The following is a 16,068-nucleotide window of genomic DNA, read 5'->3' as shown; positions in this document are numbered from 1 at the left end:
TAGTTACATTGGATAACATAGCGATTAATTTACGTAGCAATTACTTACAACATATTTACAGATGAAGAACATAGTAGATCAGTAGACAACTAGAATCTTTATCTGTGAAGTATATAACAGACTAACAAATGTTACAATAAGAAGTTCCTGCTGTATAATAAGTACTAGGCTTATGAGCATCTAAGCTTGCTATAATCAAGGTAGTTAGTGGAGTGGAAAGAAAGGTAGTGGTTGGATGGGGTGGGTGATATTGGAGTGGGAGTTGCAAGGGCATAGCCAGCATGTTTGTAGGTGCGCTTTTAGTAAAGTGTTGAAGTGGGAGCATGATGGTATGGAGGTAATTGTGGGTGGGAGGGAGTTCCATAATTTGGCTATGGTGCAAGAGAATAGTGCTTCACCAGCAGAGTTATTGGCTTTAGTGATCTGCAAGTGATTTTTTTTGCTGGATCTTAATGGTCTGGTGGTACGATAGGGTTGGAGTAGATTCTGGAGGGATGGGACATTTAGTGGATGGTTTACTAGTTTGTGGGCGAGTGAGAGTTGATACCATTGAAGGAGGTGAGGGAGTTCAAGCCAGCCCAGTTCAGCAAGTTAGAGACAGTGGTGATTATGATAGGATGCCCCTGTGGCAAATTTGGAGATTTTGTTGTAGCAGGTCTCTAGCTTGTTTAGATCGCATTGCCTTAGGTTGGTATATATTGGAGAGGCATAAAGAGATAAGGTGGGAATTTGCTATTGAAATCTTTGCTGCTTTGGTGAGAAGTTGCTTATTTCTGTATAACGCTCCTAGTTTTTCGTGAACTTTTTTTATGGTCATGGATATGTGAATGTCAAATTTTAGTTTATTGTCTATTTCCACTCCTAACAAGTTGGTGGGTTCAGTTGGGTATATAGTAGTGCTGTCTTTTGCTGTGATGTTAAAGTGAGAGTTGTTTTGAGTATGTTTGGTGGGTTGGAAGATGAGTAGTTTAGTTTTGTTTGGGTTGAGTATTAATTGGGCATCGGATAACCAAGTTTCAACAGAGGAAAAGGCTTCCTGTGTGACTTTATGCAGTTTGGGTAGGGACTGTGCTGAGCAGATGATGGTCAAGTCATCTGCGTATTGTATGAGTGTGCCATGTTTGGTGGTAGAGGCTAGATTATTGGTGAAAGCAGAGAAGAGTAGGGGTCCAAGGATGGATCCTTGGGGAACCCCTATGGAGACAGGTAGTTTGGGAGATATGTCATTCTGCCATACAACGGATTGTTGGCGGTCAGACAGGTAACTCTGAAACCAGTTGGTGACTGATTGTGAGAAGGATAGGTTATTGAGGACAGAGATAAGTTGTTTGTGTGGCCTTACTGAGACAGACACCTGGTGTCAAAGTCATGGCCAAAGCTAAATGCCAAAAAATGCATAATCATCCCATTTGGGAAAAACACCCATGAATTACCACATATGTGGCTGCCCCCTTAATACAGAAGAGGTAATATGACGCTATATGGACTGTCTGATAAACACCATCCTTATATGTGCCACTCCCACACTAACCCTACATAAACTGTCACGACACAATGTGGTCCGATGCCTGTCTGTGGTATGGTATGGGACACGTGTGTGTTTGGCCCTACAGACATGTGAGCTGATAGGGTACCATACACTGGAGCAGCATGTAACATCAGATAGAACGGGACCAAGAACAATGGCATTTACCACAGTCTGTGCACAGGCCAAGGTATGTATGCGCAATACACATACTGTCGACAATCACCATAAGTACACAGACCCCAGTACTGTACACACAACTGTGGAATGCCCAGGTTATGTCCTCAGAAATAACCCCTACTACACATAACATGTCTAGCAGTCTGATATCTGCCTGGCTTGTTATCAGTTATGATGTCAATAAATAATGGTGTACAGAACATATGCACCTTACTGCATGACATATGTACAAAGGTTGACAGACTTGTGACTGAAGCCACAAACACTGGGCCAATATTGGCATGTTGCTGTGATACCCTCATACATTTACTGTCGTAACAGGGTTTGTTGTGACATATGTCCTATGAGGGATATGAAGTCAGTAACTCTCATGGCTGTCACCATGTACTGACTGCAATCCTCAGACTATGCTTCTGCAGTTCTAAGATAGGTGATCTGTGAGTAACACAAGAAACATAAGACTCCAAACTCTGCCCAGTCTGCAGATAGCCCTACAGGTGGGAGTTTCCTCAAACACATAACACTGTCATGACAGGTATTAAATCATGTAGACCAGCCATATCCACACACTCCCTGTTAAACCAACATTACTCCAAATGCAGAAGAGCAACACTTACATTCTGTAGTCATGTCTGGCACATCCCCCTCCTGTTTGTTGGCCTGTCTGCATTGTGTATATTGTTAGAGGTAAATCCCAATACCATCTGTGATGCTGTTTGCCAAGCACCAACATGAGGTCCTGCTCACAGTGAATGAAAGGGCCCAATACCCACATGATGTTCCTAGATATTGGAGTGTGTTTCCATGCAATTGTCTATGGGAATGTTACCACAGCTGTTCCACATGCAATCAGCTAGAGGGGAAATGCAGTTCATGCAGAGGCCATCAGCTGATCATGAGTATCACTTACAAAACACAAGCTGCTGCCTAAGCAAAGCAGGTGTACTTCTCCACAGCCACCAAAGAGGGAGTGAGAGAGACAGACAGAGACAATGTAAGTCAGAGAGTGGGTGGCAGAGTAAAGCCTAAGCATGTTTTTGTCACACACTTACCAGTACAGGGTTTCGAACCCCTAATTGACTATGTATCGCTATCACATGTCTATGCATTTATTACATGCGCCAAATAGCTTACATGTTGGAGAGCTGTCCAAAGGTATATCTTATGGTGAGTGACATCTGCAACAGTGATATAGGAGCGATAAGGTAGGTGTAGTACACATGCCTGTCCACATGAACAGGTGTCAACGTTGACACAGTCACACTTTCTCAGGGACTCACACACATTAACACAGTTGGCAGGGTCAGGAATAGACTTCCTAACTAGCTAGTGTGCCACAATACAGTAATATGTAGGTATCACATGCACCACAGGGGTTATCCAGATGATATATGGGCAAAGGGTATGTGAAAGTGTCTGCCATCAGATGGCATGCTTTAGTAGGCCAGTGGGAGTTGTAGTGAGTGTGAATGGGGTCAAAATCATTATACTACACACACACACAGACACAGGGCGCCAGTACTGACATGCATGGGTGCATTGCTTCACAGGTGTGTAGTGGTTGACTGTGCCAGAAGGCTGTACAAGGCTAGGTGAAAGGTATACCTTGGCATCAGGCCACATGACAATGGTCTGCAGTGTGGCTCAGGGGTGTACTGTCTGGATTGGCCCACACAGGTGGGTATTGCATTCACCATCCAGTCATCTTGGTTACTGTTGTGTGTGGCCAGTGCTGTGCAATGCTTGTCATGTATGTGTTCTATAGTCCATGACATGGACGGTGTCTGGGATGTGCACATGTCCCACATGCATGTTCTGTGACATGTGGAACTGTACCTGGGGTGTCTGGGCCATGTTGTGTACACAAATTGCCATAATCAGATGTGCTTGTCCTGGCCTCATGTGGTGGGAACTGGCAGTAGACACCAAGTTGACCCTGCACCTGCATTGACAGCATGATACATGTATTCCCTGGTGTCAGTGGCATCTCTCCCTACAGGGCATGTGTTTAAGGCATGGTATGTCCTTTGTGGGTCACATTTGATGGCACTACAGTTGTTGCAAGCCTCCAGTCGGGAACATAGTGAAGATGCACTGTCTGCAATTATGTACCTATTGTAGTGATGGGACAGGGTGCCATACCCTCTGTAGTCTGCTGCAATCACACCATGGTTATTATCTCTGGACAGTATGCAGGGTACTACCAACAAAGCTGTTGTTGCCTAGGCGAGCATGTTTGTGCATGAGACATGGGTACAAGGGTTGGCTAATTTGTTCGTCAGGCCTTGATGTCGCATGTTGGATTATGGATTGGCAACCCTAGCCAAAGTAGAGCATTTGAAATTGTAGTGAGTGTGACTAGCCTAAAAAGCATTGATCCCCACACAGACAAACACATGGTCACACACAGTTGCCACGCCTGGGATTAGAACTCCTTCCTGCCATTTGGCATCTGTTATCCTTGTAAGGTGGACTTTGAGACATATCATAGGCCCACCATATAAGAAATTTGCAAAACCCTATCTACAATGAGTCCAGTTCTTACACACTCACAGTCACCTCCACACAGGATACAAATGACAAACATAGGCACACACTCTCACACCAAGTCTCATAGTTGCCATGTCTGGGATTGGAACTCCTACCTAACTAATACATCACACTACAGCATTATGCAGTTAGAGCACATGCCACAGAGATTACTGAGCTACTCTTTCCCCAAAGGTGTATTTCAAGGTGAATGACATCAGCAGGCTTGCCAAAGAAGGGCGATGGAGGTTGTATTGACTGTGAATGGCCTCAAAAGCATTGCTGCCTACATAGACAAACCAACACACACACACACACAAACATCCACACTTGCCCTGTCTGGGAATAGAACTGCTACCAAACTAGTATATCATACTACAACATTACTCTGTTATAGGATGCACCACGGAAATTATTGGATTACACCTTTCCCCAAGGTGTATTTCAAAATGAATGACATCAGCAGTCTTGCCAAAGTAGGGCAGTGGAGGTTGTATTGACTGTGAATGGCCTCGAAAGCATTGCTCACTGCACAGACAAATGAACACAAACATCCACACTTGCCATGTCTGGGAATAGAAACACTACTGAACTAGTATATCATACTACAGCATTACGCTGTTATAGGATGCACCATGGAGATTACTGGATTACACCTTTCCCAAAGGTCTATTTCAAAATGAATGACATCAGTCGGCTTGCCAAAGTAGGGCACTGGATGTTGTATTGACAGTGAATGGCCTCAAAAGCATTGCATCCTACACAGACACAAACATGCACACTTGCCATATCTGGGAATAGAACTCCTACCTAACTTATTTATCACACTACAGCATTACCCAGTTACAGGATGTGCCACAGAGATTACTAGGCTACTCCTTCCCCAAAGGTGTATTTCAAAGTGAATGACATCAGCAGGCTTGCCAAAACAGGGCAATGGAGGTTGTATAGACTGTGAATGACCTCAAAAGCTTTGTTCCCTACACAGACAAACACACAGACGTTCACACTTATCATGTCACTTGGAGCTTTTTTGTACCTTTTTCTCCATGAGCCTCCACTGAAAATGGGCCATTAGCTCAGTGGGACTTTCTCAGTTACTACAGGACAAATAAAATAAACATACTTTCATAGTGGTTGCTTTTCAACCAGTCATCATGAACACATACATATTTATATAAACATATATACATATATCTGTGTGTGTGTGTGTGTGTGTGTGTGTGTGTGTGTGTGTGTGTGTGTGTGTGTGTGTGTGTGTGTGTGTGTGTGTGTGTGTGTGTGTGTGTGTGTGTGTGTGTGTGTGTGCATGCGTGTATGTATGTATATATACATATATGTATGTATGTATGTATATGTATATGTATGTATATATATATATATATATATATATATATATATATATATATATATATATATATATATATATATATTTTGCTGGAATGTATGAGCTTACATGGTTGACTCCATGGCGTGTAACTTTATGATTTAATATGTGTTCTCGATTGTAAGCTTCTGATAAGCTGTATTATCAGTTACTGCTTCCTGGAGGTACATTAATATGGTATAATTTGGTAAAGCCCATCAGTATTAATGAATGAGTAATGTACAGTTTCAAGAAAGCACTAACTTATTTCTCAAGTTGTCTGCAGAAATCTGCATGTTGTACAGCCTGATTCCCTAGTGTCTGCATTATAAATTTTAACTACAATGTTCTGGATGTACTAGTGTCTGAGAAGAAACAGCACATTGAAATAGAAGATGAAGAACCTTTGCCAAATTCTTCAGGAGTCATTAGTGAAAGACGGGAGCAGAATTCAGAAATAGAAGGCATGAACAATGTGTCAGACGTAAATGTAAGTACAGTCATTTACTCTGTATGAACTGACAGGTGCTTAATGTATAATTATTTACAGGTAGAAAATAAAAATAAGTAAAAAGCTCTTCTCACATTGGTTTGTCATACATAGGATGCATTCCTTTGTAACATGAAGCATTATTATGCCTTACTGTCTATTTTTTTCTGTGAAATGTAGAAATGGCAATGTATAACTTAATGTGCAGTGCTCTCTGAATTTTCTCAGCTTTATTTTCATTATACTCTAGTTTTTGTATATAGACTTTAAGACAAAATGTTTACTTTTACTGTGACACACCAACTGTATAAAACTTGCACTTAGTTTTACTATAAAGGTCTGAGTATGCAGACTTATACATACTGTATCTGATTTTCTGTTTAGGCCGACAGTTTGATGCCTTCTAAATGGCTATTAAGTTAACAGTTTTTAGTCCTTTGTAATGGCATAGTATGTTGATATTTTACATTTACTGTATGTTATATTAGGTTGTTTCATTTAATGTATAAATATGGGTGGTTTTTAAGTCTGTACTGAATTCAGTTTCCTTAGAAAGCATTACATTAAATTTTAAATAATCAGTATAAATTTCATTTATCCAGCAAAACAGATGTTAAAGTAATTCCAAAAAAGGTGGCTGCCTCATTTCATATCTGTTGGTGTCCTTGTAAAATAGTGGAGTGTGTTTTGCCTTGAATAGCGCAGAGAACACTTGGGAATAATTAGTTACCCAAGGTACCCTGTTGAGAAGATGAGGATAACAACAAGGACTGTTGTTTAAAAGCTTTGCAGATCTCCCACCAATGCCATTCACAAATTACAGTTGAGCTGCATGTCTTTAAATATTAAATATCCATAGGATATGTGTCTCTTTTGCTGCCTGGTAGAAAGAAATCCTGCCCTCTAGCTGTTTTCCCCATCCCCACTACTGTGTTAATGTCTTTTTGGTGCCCTTTGGATTCCAAACAGTTGCTTATTACTTTCTTTCTGCTTATCTCCATTTTGCTTTAATACACATTTTCACCTTTCTTTCTTTCTGTGATAACTGTAGCTGCACATTGCTCTGTGCACTGGTATAGCTTCATAACATGTTGTCTATGATTCAGTAGTTCTCAGTGTTCTAAAAACAGTTGGCTCCTTTTCGGAACAAGATGAGCAGTCTGTCACTCCTTGCTTTTCACTAGCAGATAGTATCATTCAGTGACTCCTATTTGGTATAGTTCTTGTCTGCCACCCACACATGTGTACACACACACACACACACACACACACACACACACACACACACACACACATATGCACACGCACATAAATATATATGTTTACTGGTTAATGAACAGTGCTTCCATAGTTCAGCCATTTTTGCCATTGCCTGACAGCATCTGGCACACATAATAGTTGTCTTATAACTTCTTAAAATGTCTTATAAGTTTTTGTTTGTTTAAAGACTGATGGCAGTTAATTTAAATTTGTGATATCCCTAATTCCTACAAAGACCTTTTTAAGTTGAATTTGTTGCTGTAGCTCCACACACACAAACACACACACACACACACACACACACACACACACACACACACACACACACACACACACACACACACCATGTCTCAAATTATCCCTTCCAGGCATGTTCCTACCTATTTGAGCTTCTGTAGTGCTGTCAAGTCAGACCTCTGTCAGCTGTAACTTACTGAGTGCAAACTCAACCCTTTTTTCACATGTTAACACACCCAGTCTCTTTATATGTCTATCTGCTCTGATTTTTAAGAAAGGGTCCTACTCTTTTCAAACCAGCACAGTGGTCCAGCAGTAGCGTTGTTGCCTCACAGCAAGAGGTTCTCTGGTTCAATTCTCAGTTGGGGTTTCTTTTGTGTGGAGTCTGCATGTCCTCCCTGCATTCGTGTGGGTTTCCTCTGGGTGCTCCAGTTTCCTCCCACATTACAAAGACATACGTCTGGAGCATTTCTCCCTGGGCCTCCACTGAAAACTGGCTTTGTTCCAAGTCGGACTTTCCCAATTAACAAATGATAGATGGATAAATAAATAAATAATATAGATAAATAAATTATTGTGCACTTCACCAAAAGTGGTCTCACAAGTCAGTAAGTAATGATGGCATAATATCTTTCTGTTCAGACAATATAGTAAAGGTCCAGTTAATATCCCCCATGCACACTGATTCATAAAGTTTAATAAACGTGAGCTTATTGCCAAGGACTGCACCCAAATCCTTATCAGTTATTCCACTGCCTTCACTTCTTTCTGCTTATGTAGCACTCCCTTTTCCTTTCATAAAACATGTAGTCCTGTATTTATTTAAGTAAAACTCAGTATATTTCTGTGAAATGTTAGTTTGGAATAACTGAAAAGATTATTGTAAAAATTTGAATTCACAAAGAGGATTGTTTTTCACATTCTGTCAGTATTTTTTGACACATTTTCTGTCAGAATTATCTGAAACACAAGCAGTGCAGTCTTACCTCAATGAAAATGTTACAGGTGAACAGCAGATAACATTTCTAATTTATCTTTGGTTTTACTGTACTCAGAAAAGAGTATCAGAGACATCTTCTTTAGATCACTGATTAAAAGTTTAATATACTTTACCTAAACAAAACTTGGCCTTCAAATGAGACATTAAACCAAGGTCTCATCCACCAGCGTAAGTGAGGTGAATGTAAAAGATCCCAATGCACTTATTGAAAACAGCAGGTGCGCTTTACTGACATTTACATTCAGTTTATACCATAGTAAAAAATTAAATGAATTATGTGCACTCTCATTTTTTACATTCATGCTTAAAATTAATTACAGGTTATCAACCCAAAATGGCTTAAGAAAACAAGTATATTTCTTAAATTCTGTGTTATTTTATATTTACCCACTCTCCCTGCTCCCTTACTTCCACAACCATCTTATTTCACCTAATACATCAGTCTCTTCCATTTTCTTGGCATATAACAAATTCTCAAATCTTTTTTTTTACAGCACCCAATGTTGTCACAAATAGTTCTTTATCCCATTTATCAATATCACATCTCTTTACTTTATTATACTTCCCATGTAATATCTTGTATCAAATTTATACTTTTAAACTCTTCTAAGCTATATTCATTTTGAAACTTTTTCCAAAATTCTTTATTTCTTTTGCAATCCAAAAAAACAATGCTTTGTAGTTTCTTTTTCACTACAATCACCAAATTGTCTTTCCTGTATTACCATATATTTCATATTCCCCTTCATGGGTAACTTGTCTAATAAAATTGTCCACAAAAAATCCACTGCTTCATAAAAATTTCAAACATTTTCACATATATTTTATTTCCTTGTTCATCTTCTTTTAATTCCTTCCATGGGTACATCACTTTTTTTGAAAACATATTATACCTATATCTTTTCTTTTTGCATCTATCTCACTTATTTTTAACGTCAAACCCATCCACCCACACAACACTAAAGTTATCTCTTTAGCTAACCTTTACTCTAACCCTAACCCCCCGTATGCTAATATATGCACTTTATCTATCCCTTTACCAAACACCTATTCTAACCCAAACATACACACTCCTAGATAAACTCCAAGCCCTGCCAAAAAGCCACTTAACTTTGTCAGCTAACCTGGAACTCGCTCAGTCATCTGTTTGCACAGATAAGACTACAGTTCACCTTGTTGATCAAATGAGTATTCAGCCAAGTGAACTTTACCTATGTTTGTGCGTGTGTGCATATATTTGTATATCTATCTCCCCCCCCTCTCTCTCTCTCTCTCTGTATATATCAATGTACTTTTCAGAAAGTTGACTTTCATATGGTTAAGACCATATGAGCAACTTTCCAAAAAGTCAGATGACACAAAACAACAAAACATCTACATTTTTGCAGGGAGCAAGCCCTCCTGTACTCCCTACATGGGGGGCTATGACTCCCACACCCCCTGAATATTACATATACCAACTCCAAGATTGCAGTACAGTGGAGAAAAGGGTAAATTCCCCCAATCCCCACTGTATCACAATCTCGGTACAGAGGCAGAAATTCGAGCATATAATCTCAACCATATGAAGTTCAGCTTTCTGAAAAGTTGATGTTCTGAAGGAGACCCCATATATATATATATATATATATATATATATATATATATATATATATATATATGTGTGTGTGTGTGTGTATGTGTGTATATATATATATATATATATATATATATATATATATATACACACTCTCTTCTCAGTTGGTGCACGTAATCATGGCTTACAGAACACTAAAACTTTGCACGGATGAAAACATATTCAACAAACAGAACCCAGCACTAGTTTACCGTGTTGTGAATAATAGTTTATGTTGAGCAAAATAAGGTTCATTCCATATTTCTTTGACTGATTTAATCCACCATTACAATGGCTTCGGACAGCCACGACTCCACAACAAGCAAACCGGTTTCACCCAATAGGTGTCCTCAGTGCTCAAATGCCCGGATTCACTTGCAACACATTCATATACGTTTTTTCAAAACTGTTTTAAAGTGACAGATCCTTTTACAACAAAATACATGTACACATACACCTCTGTTTTTAGAGGCTAACTAAACTAATAGATTTAGCACATTATTGAAAAATAATAACTAAAGTCATCCTATGTTAATTGAAAATATTTGCCTGCTAGATATATTTATAGAAACACAAGACACAAATAACTTATTAAAAGCACTGTATATTAAAGATTCTCATTTAATCCTGGTTTATAAAGAGCTCCCAATTTTAGTATCCACATCTTTTCTTTTGAATCTAATTTTTTATGTTTCTTTATTGTAGTAATGTTATCACCCAACACCTTATCTATCCCCACAAAAATGAAATGTGCACCTCTATGATCTACCTGGTGCTTATATAAAGCACTATGAGTTCTTCTGCAGTTTATATCGCTAACATGAAGGGCAATCCTACGTTTAAAAGATCTGGAAGTCTGCCCAATATAAAAAGTACCACACTTACCTACTACCATATAGATGATCCAATCAGTATTACATGTTATTGAGACCCTAATATCATAGACTCTAGTAGTGTTGACAGATGTGAAGGACTTGATTTTAGACACTACCTTGCAGTATACACAATTCCCACAGAATATGCTTCCTCTCATACATTCTCTTTGTGTTGTTTTATTCATAAAGGAAGTTTTTGTACGTTTATTAAGATATTCTCCTAAATTCTTCCCCCCACGGTAGCCAAAATTACAATGGTCATCCACTATCTGTTCAAAAAAAGGGATCGTTTTTTAAAATAGGCCAATGTTTTTCTACAATCTGTTTTATTTTAAATGTATTAGTACCATAGGTAGTGATGAATCTCAATTTATCCACTGTCTTAACTTCCTTCACATTAACTGTACTTAACATCTTGTATTCTACCCTGTTCAAGGGCACTAGAGACCAATCTACTATCATATCCCCTATGTATGAATCTATCATGCATATCTGCTGCCTCTTTTTCAAACTCTTGCTGTCTACTACAAAGGCGCTTTAATCTAATAATTTGTGCTTTTGGTATATTTTTAGCTATATGTCTAGAGTGGCAACTTTTGGCTTCCAATATTGAATTTTTTGTAAAAGGTTTTCTAAACATACTAGTTACTACTGTTCCACATACTAGTTACTACTGTTCCATCAATCAATTTGGTAACATTGACATCTAAAAAATCAATATTGAATTGTTCTATTTTACTAGTAAATTGTATCCCAAAAGTATTATTATTCAAATAATTAATAAATTCATACCATTTTTCAATGGTCCCCACCCAGACACACCAACAATCGTCTAGATATCTTTGCCACATGTCCATATCTGGTTTAAATTCATTTGTGTCATTGTACATCATTCTAGCCTCTAAATAGCCCATAAAGTGGTCTGCATAAATGGGTGCAAAATTTGTACCCATAGCAGTACCTCTCATTTGTAAAAAACAATCAGTTTTATACATAAATTCATTATGTTCTAAAACTATGCTGAACATTTAAAGCAAAAAGTCAATCTGGGCTCTAGTGTATAACCCAGAATATTCAGCCCAATAGTTGACTGCAGCCAGGCCCATTTTATGAGGAATACTGGTATACAATGACTGGACATTTAAAGTACACAGATATGTATGTATAGGGATTTCAGTATCACTCATGAGTCTCAAACATTCAGTACTGTCTTTAACCCTAGCTCTAATCAATGGCAATAGTATTTTTAATTTGCCTTCTAAATAAATAGATAGTGGTTCAATCAATGACCCCTGACTTGACACTATTGGTCTCCCTGGAGGATTTAAAATTGTCTTATGTATTTTAGGTAGTATGTAGAAGGTGGAAGGTTCCATTTCAACAACCCTCAGCTGTTCACACATTTCTTTTGTTAGCATCCCCTCAATGACAGCATCTTCTAGAAATGCAATCAATAATAGCTTTAAATCCCTTATTTGGATCAAAAGGTAGTCTCATATATGAAATAGGGTCACTAAGCTGTCTCATTACTTCTTTATCGTATTAATTAGACTCCCACAACACTATTGCCCCACCTTTATTTGCTTTTACAACTACCATCTTGTCATCATTTCGTAGATTTTACAAAGCATTTCTCTGCTTTTTATTTAAATTACTACTGTAATTCTTAAAAATGATATCCTGATTATTATGAAGTTCATGTAATGTACGTTCTTCAAACATCTTAATAGTGGGGTGGTAAGGGGGCTGAAAAGTCGACTTTTTAACCTTAAATTCACATATTGATACATTTTCATTCTTACTAAACACTCCACCTCGCAAGTACGGCTGTGCACGGCCAACCAAACTTGAAAAATACGCCAAAGCCAGCACTGAAAGTTCCAAATCCAAATATTTATTGAAATAAACTAGTGCAACATAAGCACTATAGTAACAGCTCGATCCTCATACTAGTTTCGGAAAACACCTTCTTCAGTGAGGAAAAAAGACAGAAAAGCAGCTCACTGATAGGCAAGGATGCTTATAAATGATACAGGACCAATAAGAAACCAAGGCACATAATTTATGTGCATACATAATAAGTAACAAAAAAGATGATGCATCTTGATGAGCAAAATGTTTCATTTAAATGCCAATGAAGATATAAATTCCATGCAGTACAAAAAATAGACCTTGTCAATCAGCTTCCATATATGCACAAAAGTGTCAAAACAGTATATCATACTTGTGAAAAGTATATATGATACATAGCCCAAAAAAAACATTTGTGTGACAAATGTATAGGTAGTCAGTGGTATATGTAATAACATATTGTCAATGATATATCATGCTTAATGCACCCATATAATGCATAGCACCAAAACAAAGAAGCCAGTGTATATCCTGTCTTGAGCAAGTTAAGAGAAAAATACCTAACATGTAATATGTCTCTTATGCTGTGTGAAAAAACAAAAGTTTTTTTTGTATTAATGTGAAAAAATTATGGTTTATAATAATACTTATAAAAAAGTATATTATGTATATTCCATAAAGGTCAAAAAGTGGGCATGATGACAAGATAAAAGACCTGAATAAAGCTATAATTGACGACAGTCGAAAACATTTTTTTAGCATGCTATAATGATCCTGAAATGTGTGATGTCCTAACTGAATATATGGGTAAGAACTTCTATGGGTGTCCTGTGCATTAAATAATTTAGAAGCCTAAATACTTAAATTGACCCATACCCTATGTTAGTAGCTATATTTGGACAATGTAATGTAAAAAATACAGATAGATCACATATTGACCATGATTAAGTCTCTAGCCTAGTGAACAAAAAGGGTCATGTAACTCCCATTTCAGATATGATATGTTGTGCCAATATATATATATCTTGGTATTTATGATGATTGGCCAACTGTAAAGCACAACAAAAATGCATACTATGCTACTGGTTGTAGGGCCAGGGTTCAATTATGAAATTATCCAGTGCTATATACATGAACAGTCTGGTGTCCAAAAATAAAGTTGGTTCCTATGCTGGGAATAATTTAAACACCTCATATTAAATACAAACTATAGTGGTATATGTGATCATCACAAGTATTAGTCAAATGTGGTATATCACTACAAAAGGTGAATAGGTATCTATGTCAAGTGGTAATCTTATAATAATAAAGAGAACCATCAAACGGGTATATACATGTGATAACAATATAATGCCCAGTAATAGATAACCAATAGAACAAATCTGTGCATTGACAGCATAGGCAAAAAGTCTATGTTCTTTTAGCCCAAATGTTCATTAAGACCAGGTGGAAATAGTGCTCCTAAATGGATAATCCAATATTTTTCTTTGTGGCTGAGTATACTTTGCCACCCCAATTGGTTATGTCTGTTTCCCATAACCTTATCAATAATCATGAACATGAAATTGGCTGTTGTATGTTTAATGGAATGTTGGTATAAAGCATTGGTAGTTTTTTTATTTCGTATATCACTCCTATGTTCACTTATCCTGGTTCTAAGCGGGCGAGAAGTTTTGCCCACATAGAAAGCATTGCATTGACATGTAGCTAGATAGATCACCCAACTAGATGAACAATTGCCAAATGTACGTACATCATATACTTTACTTGTATTGGCACTGGTAAATTGTTTCAGCTTGTTCACCTGGCAACATGAACTGCAATGGCCACAAGGAAAAGTGCCTAACAATTCATCCCCAGAGATGGTAAGTTGTTTATACTGGGCACCACCACTCTCCTTGTGTTTGAAATGTGAAAACAATGTGCCCAAGGTTTTGCCTCTCCTATAAGTGATGGAACACTTGTTGCCCAAAATCTGTCGTAAATGGTCATTGGCTAGCAGGATATTCCAGTTTTGGTTCAGGATCTCCCTGACTATCTGATGGTTCCTGCCATAAGTGGTGATAAATCTAATAGTGTCATCCTTGATGTAATCATCTCTATTTTTATATTGTAATAATGAATCTCTGTGCTGTCTATCCGTCCATATCCTTGCAGATTCAATATCAAAGTTGGAATAACCTCTGTCCAAAAATCTGTGTCTCAAATCATGTTTGGCTGTATCATAATCAGTTTGGGAGGAGTTGATACGTTTCATTCTTAGGAATTGGGACTTAGGGATGTTGCGGATGGTGTGACGTGGGTGCATGCTAGAAGCATGAAGTAATGAGTTGAATTGTGGATACTTACGATGTGTTTTGGTATTCAAAGTGTGGTCACTGTTGTGATAAATCGTAACATCCAAAAAATCAATCTGATCCTTATCAGATGTGATGGAAAATTCAATGCCCCATATGTTGTTATTTAAGTATTCCACAAATTCGGAAAGGTATTCAGTATCCGCACGCCACACCATCCAGCAGTCATCCAAGTATCTCCTCCAAATGTCCATCTCCACAAGGTAAATGTTATGTAACGGATTATAAATCACATATTCTTCTAGATATGCCATGAAGAGATCAGCATATATGGGTGCAAAAGATGCACCCATGGCTGTGCCTCTCAATTGCCAATAACATTCGCCTTGGAAATAAAAAACATTTTTATTGAGGACATGTTCACACATGCATATAAGCAATGTGTTGAACCCTGGTGGATATATTTCAGATTTGGTCAGCCAAAATTCCAAAGCCTGTAAACCTCCCCAATGGGGTATGCTAGTGTAGAGAGATTTTACGTCCAAGGTGCACATGATCCAATTTGGGTCCAGCTGGGTATCCTGAATAATATTCAAAAACTGTGTTGTGTCCTGAATTCTAGCTCTGACATATATCAGTAAGGGTTTTAAATACTGAGTTAAAAACTCAGACAGTGGTTCAGTCTTTTTGTTCACTAGGCTAGAGACTTAATCATGGTCAATATGTGATCTATCTGTATTTTTTACATTACATTGTCCAAATATAGCTACTAACATAGGGTATGGGTCAATTTAAGTATTTAGGCTTCTAAATTATTTAATGCACAGGACACCCATAGAAGTT

At 37.9% G+C, this 16,068-nt stretch overlaps 1 protein-coding gene across 1 annotated transcript in view; it reads left to right on the top strand.

The window, feature by feature from the left end:
• Positions 1-16,068, top strand: part of FAM169A (family with sequence similarity 169 member A) — a 441,641-nt gene that overhangs the window by 211,254 nt on the left and 214,319 nt on the right. The window contains exon 4 of the mRNA XM_044063952.1: positions 5,963-6,090. Within this exon, the coding sequence (XP_043919887.1) occupies positions 5,963-6,090 (128 nt within the window). The remainder of the gene's footprint in view (positions 1-5,962; positions 6,091-16,068) is intronic.

This window comes from Protopterus annectens, chromosome 2.part2 (assembly GCF_019279795.1).
Source record: "Protopterus annectens isolate FY-2018-M chromosome 2.part2, PAN1.0, whole genome shotgun sequence".
NCBI lineage: Eukaryota > Metazoa > Chordata > Ceratodontiformes > Protopteridae > Protopterus > Protopterus annectens.
Note: the sequence above shows the minus strand (reverse complement) of the source record. Positions and strands in the feature narration are given on the sequence as shown.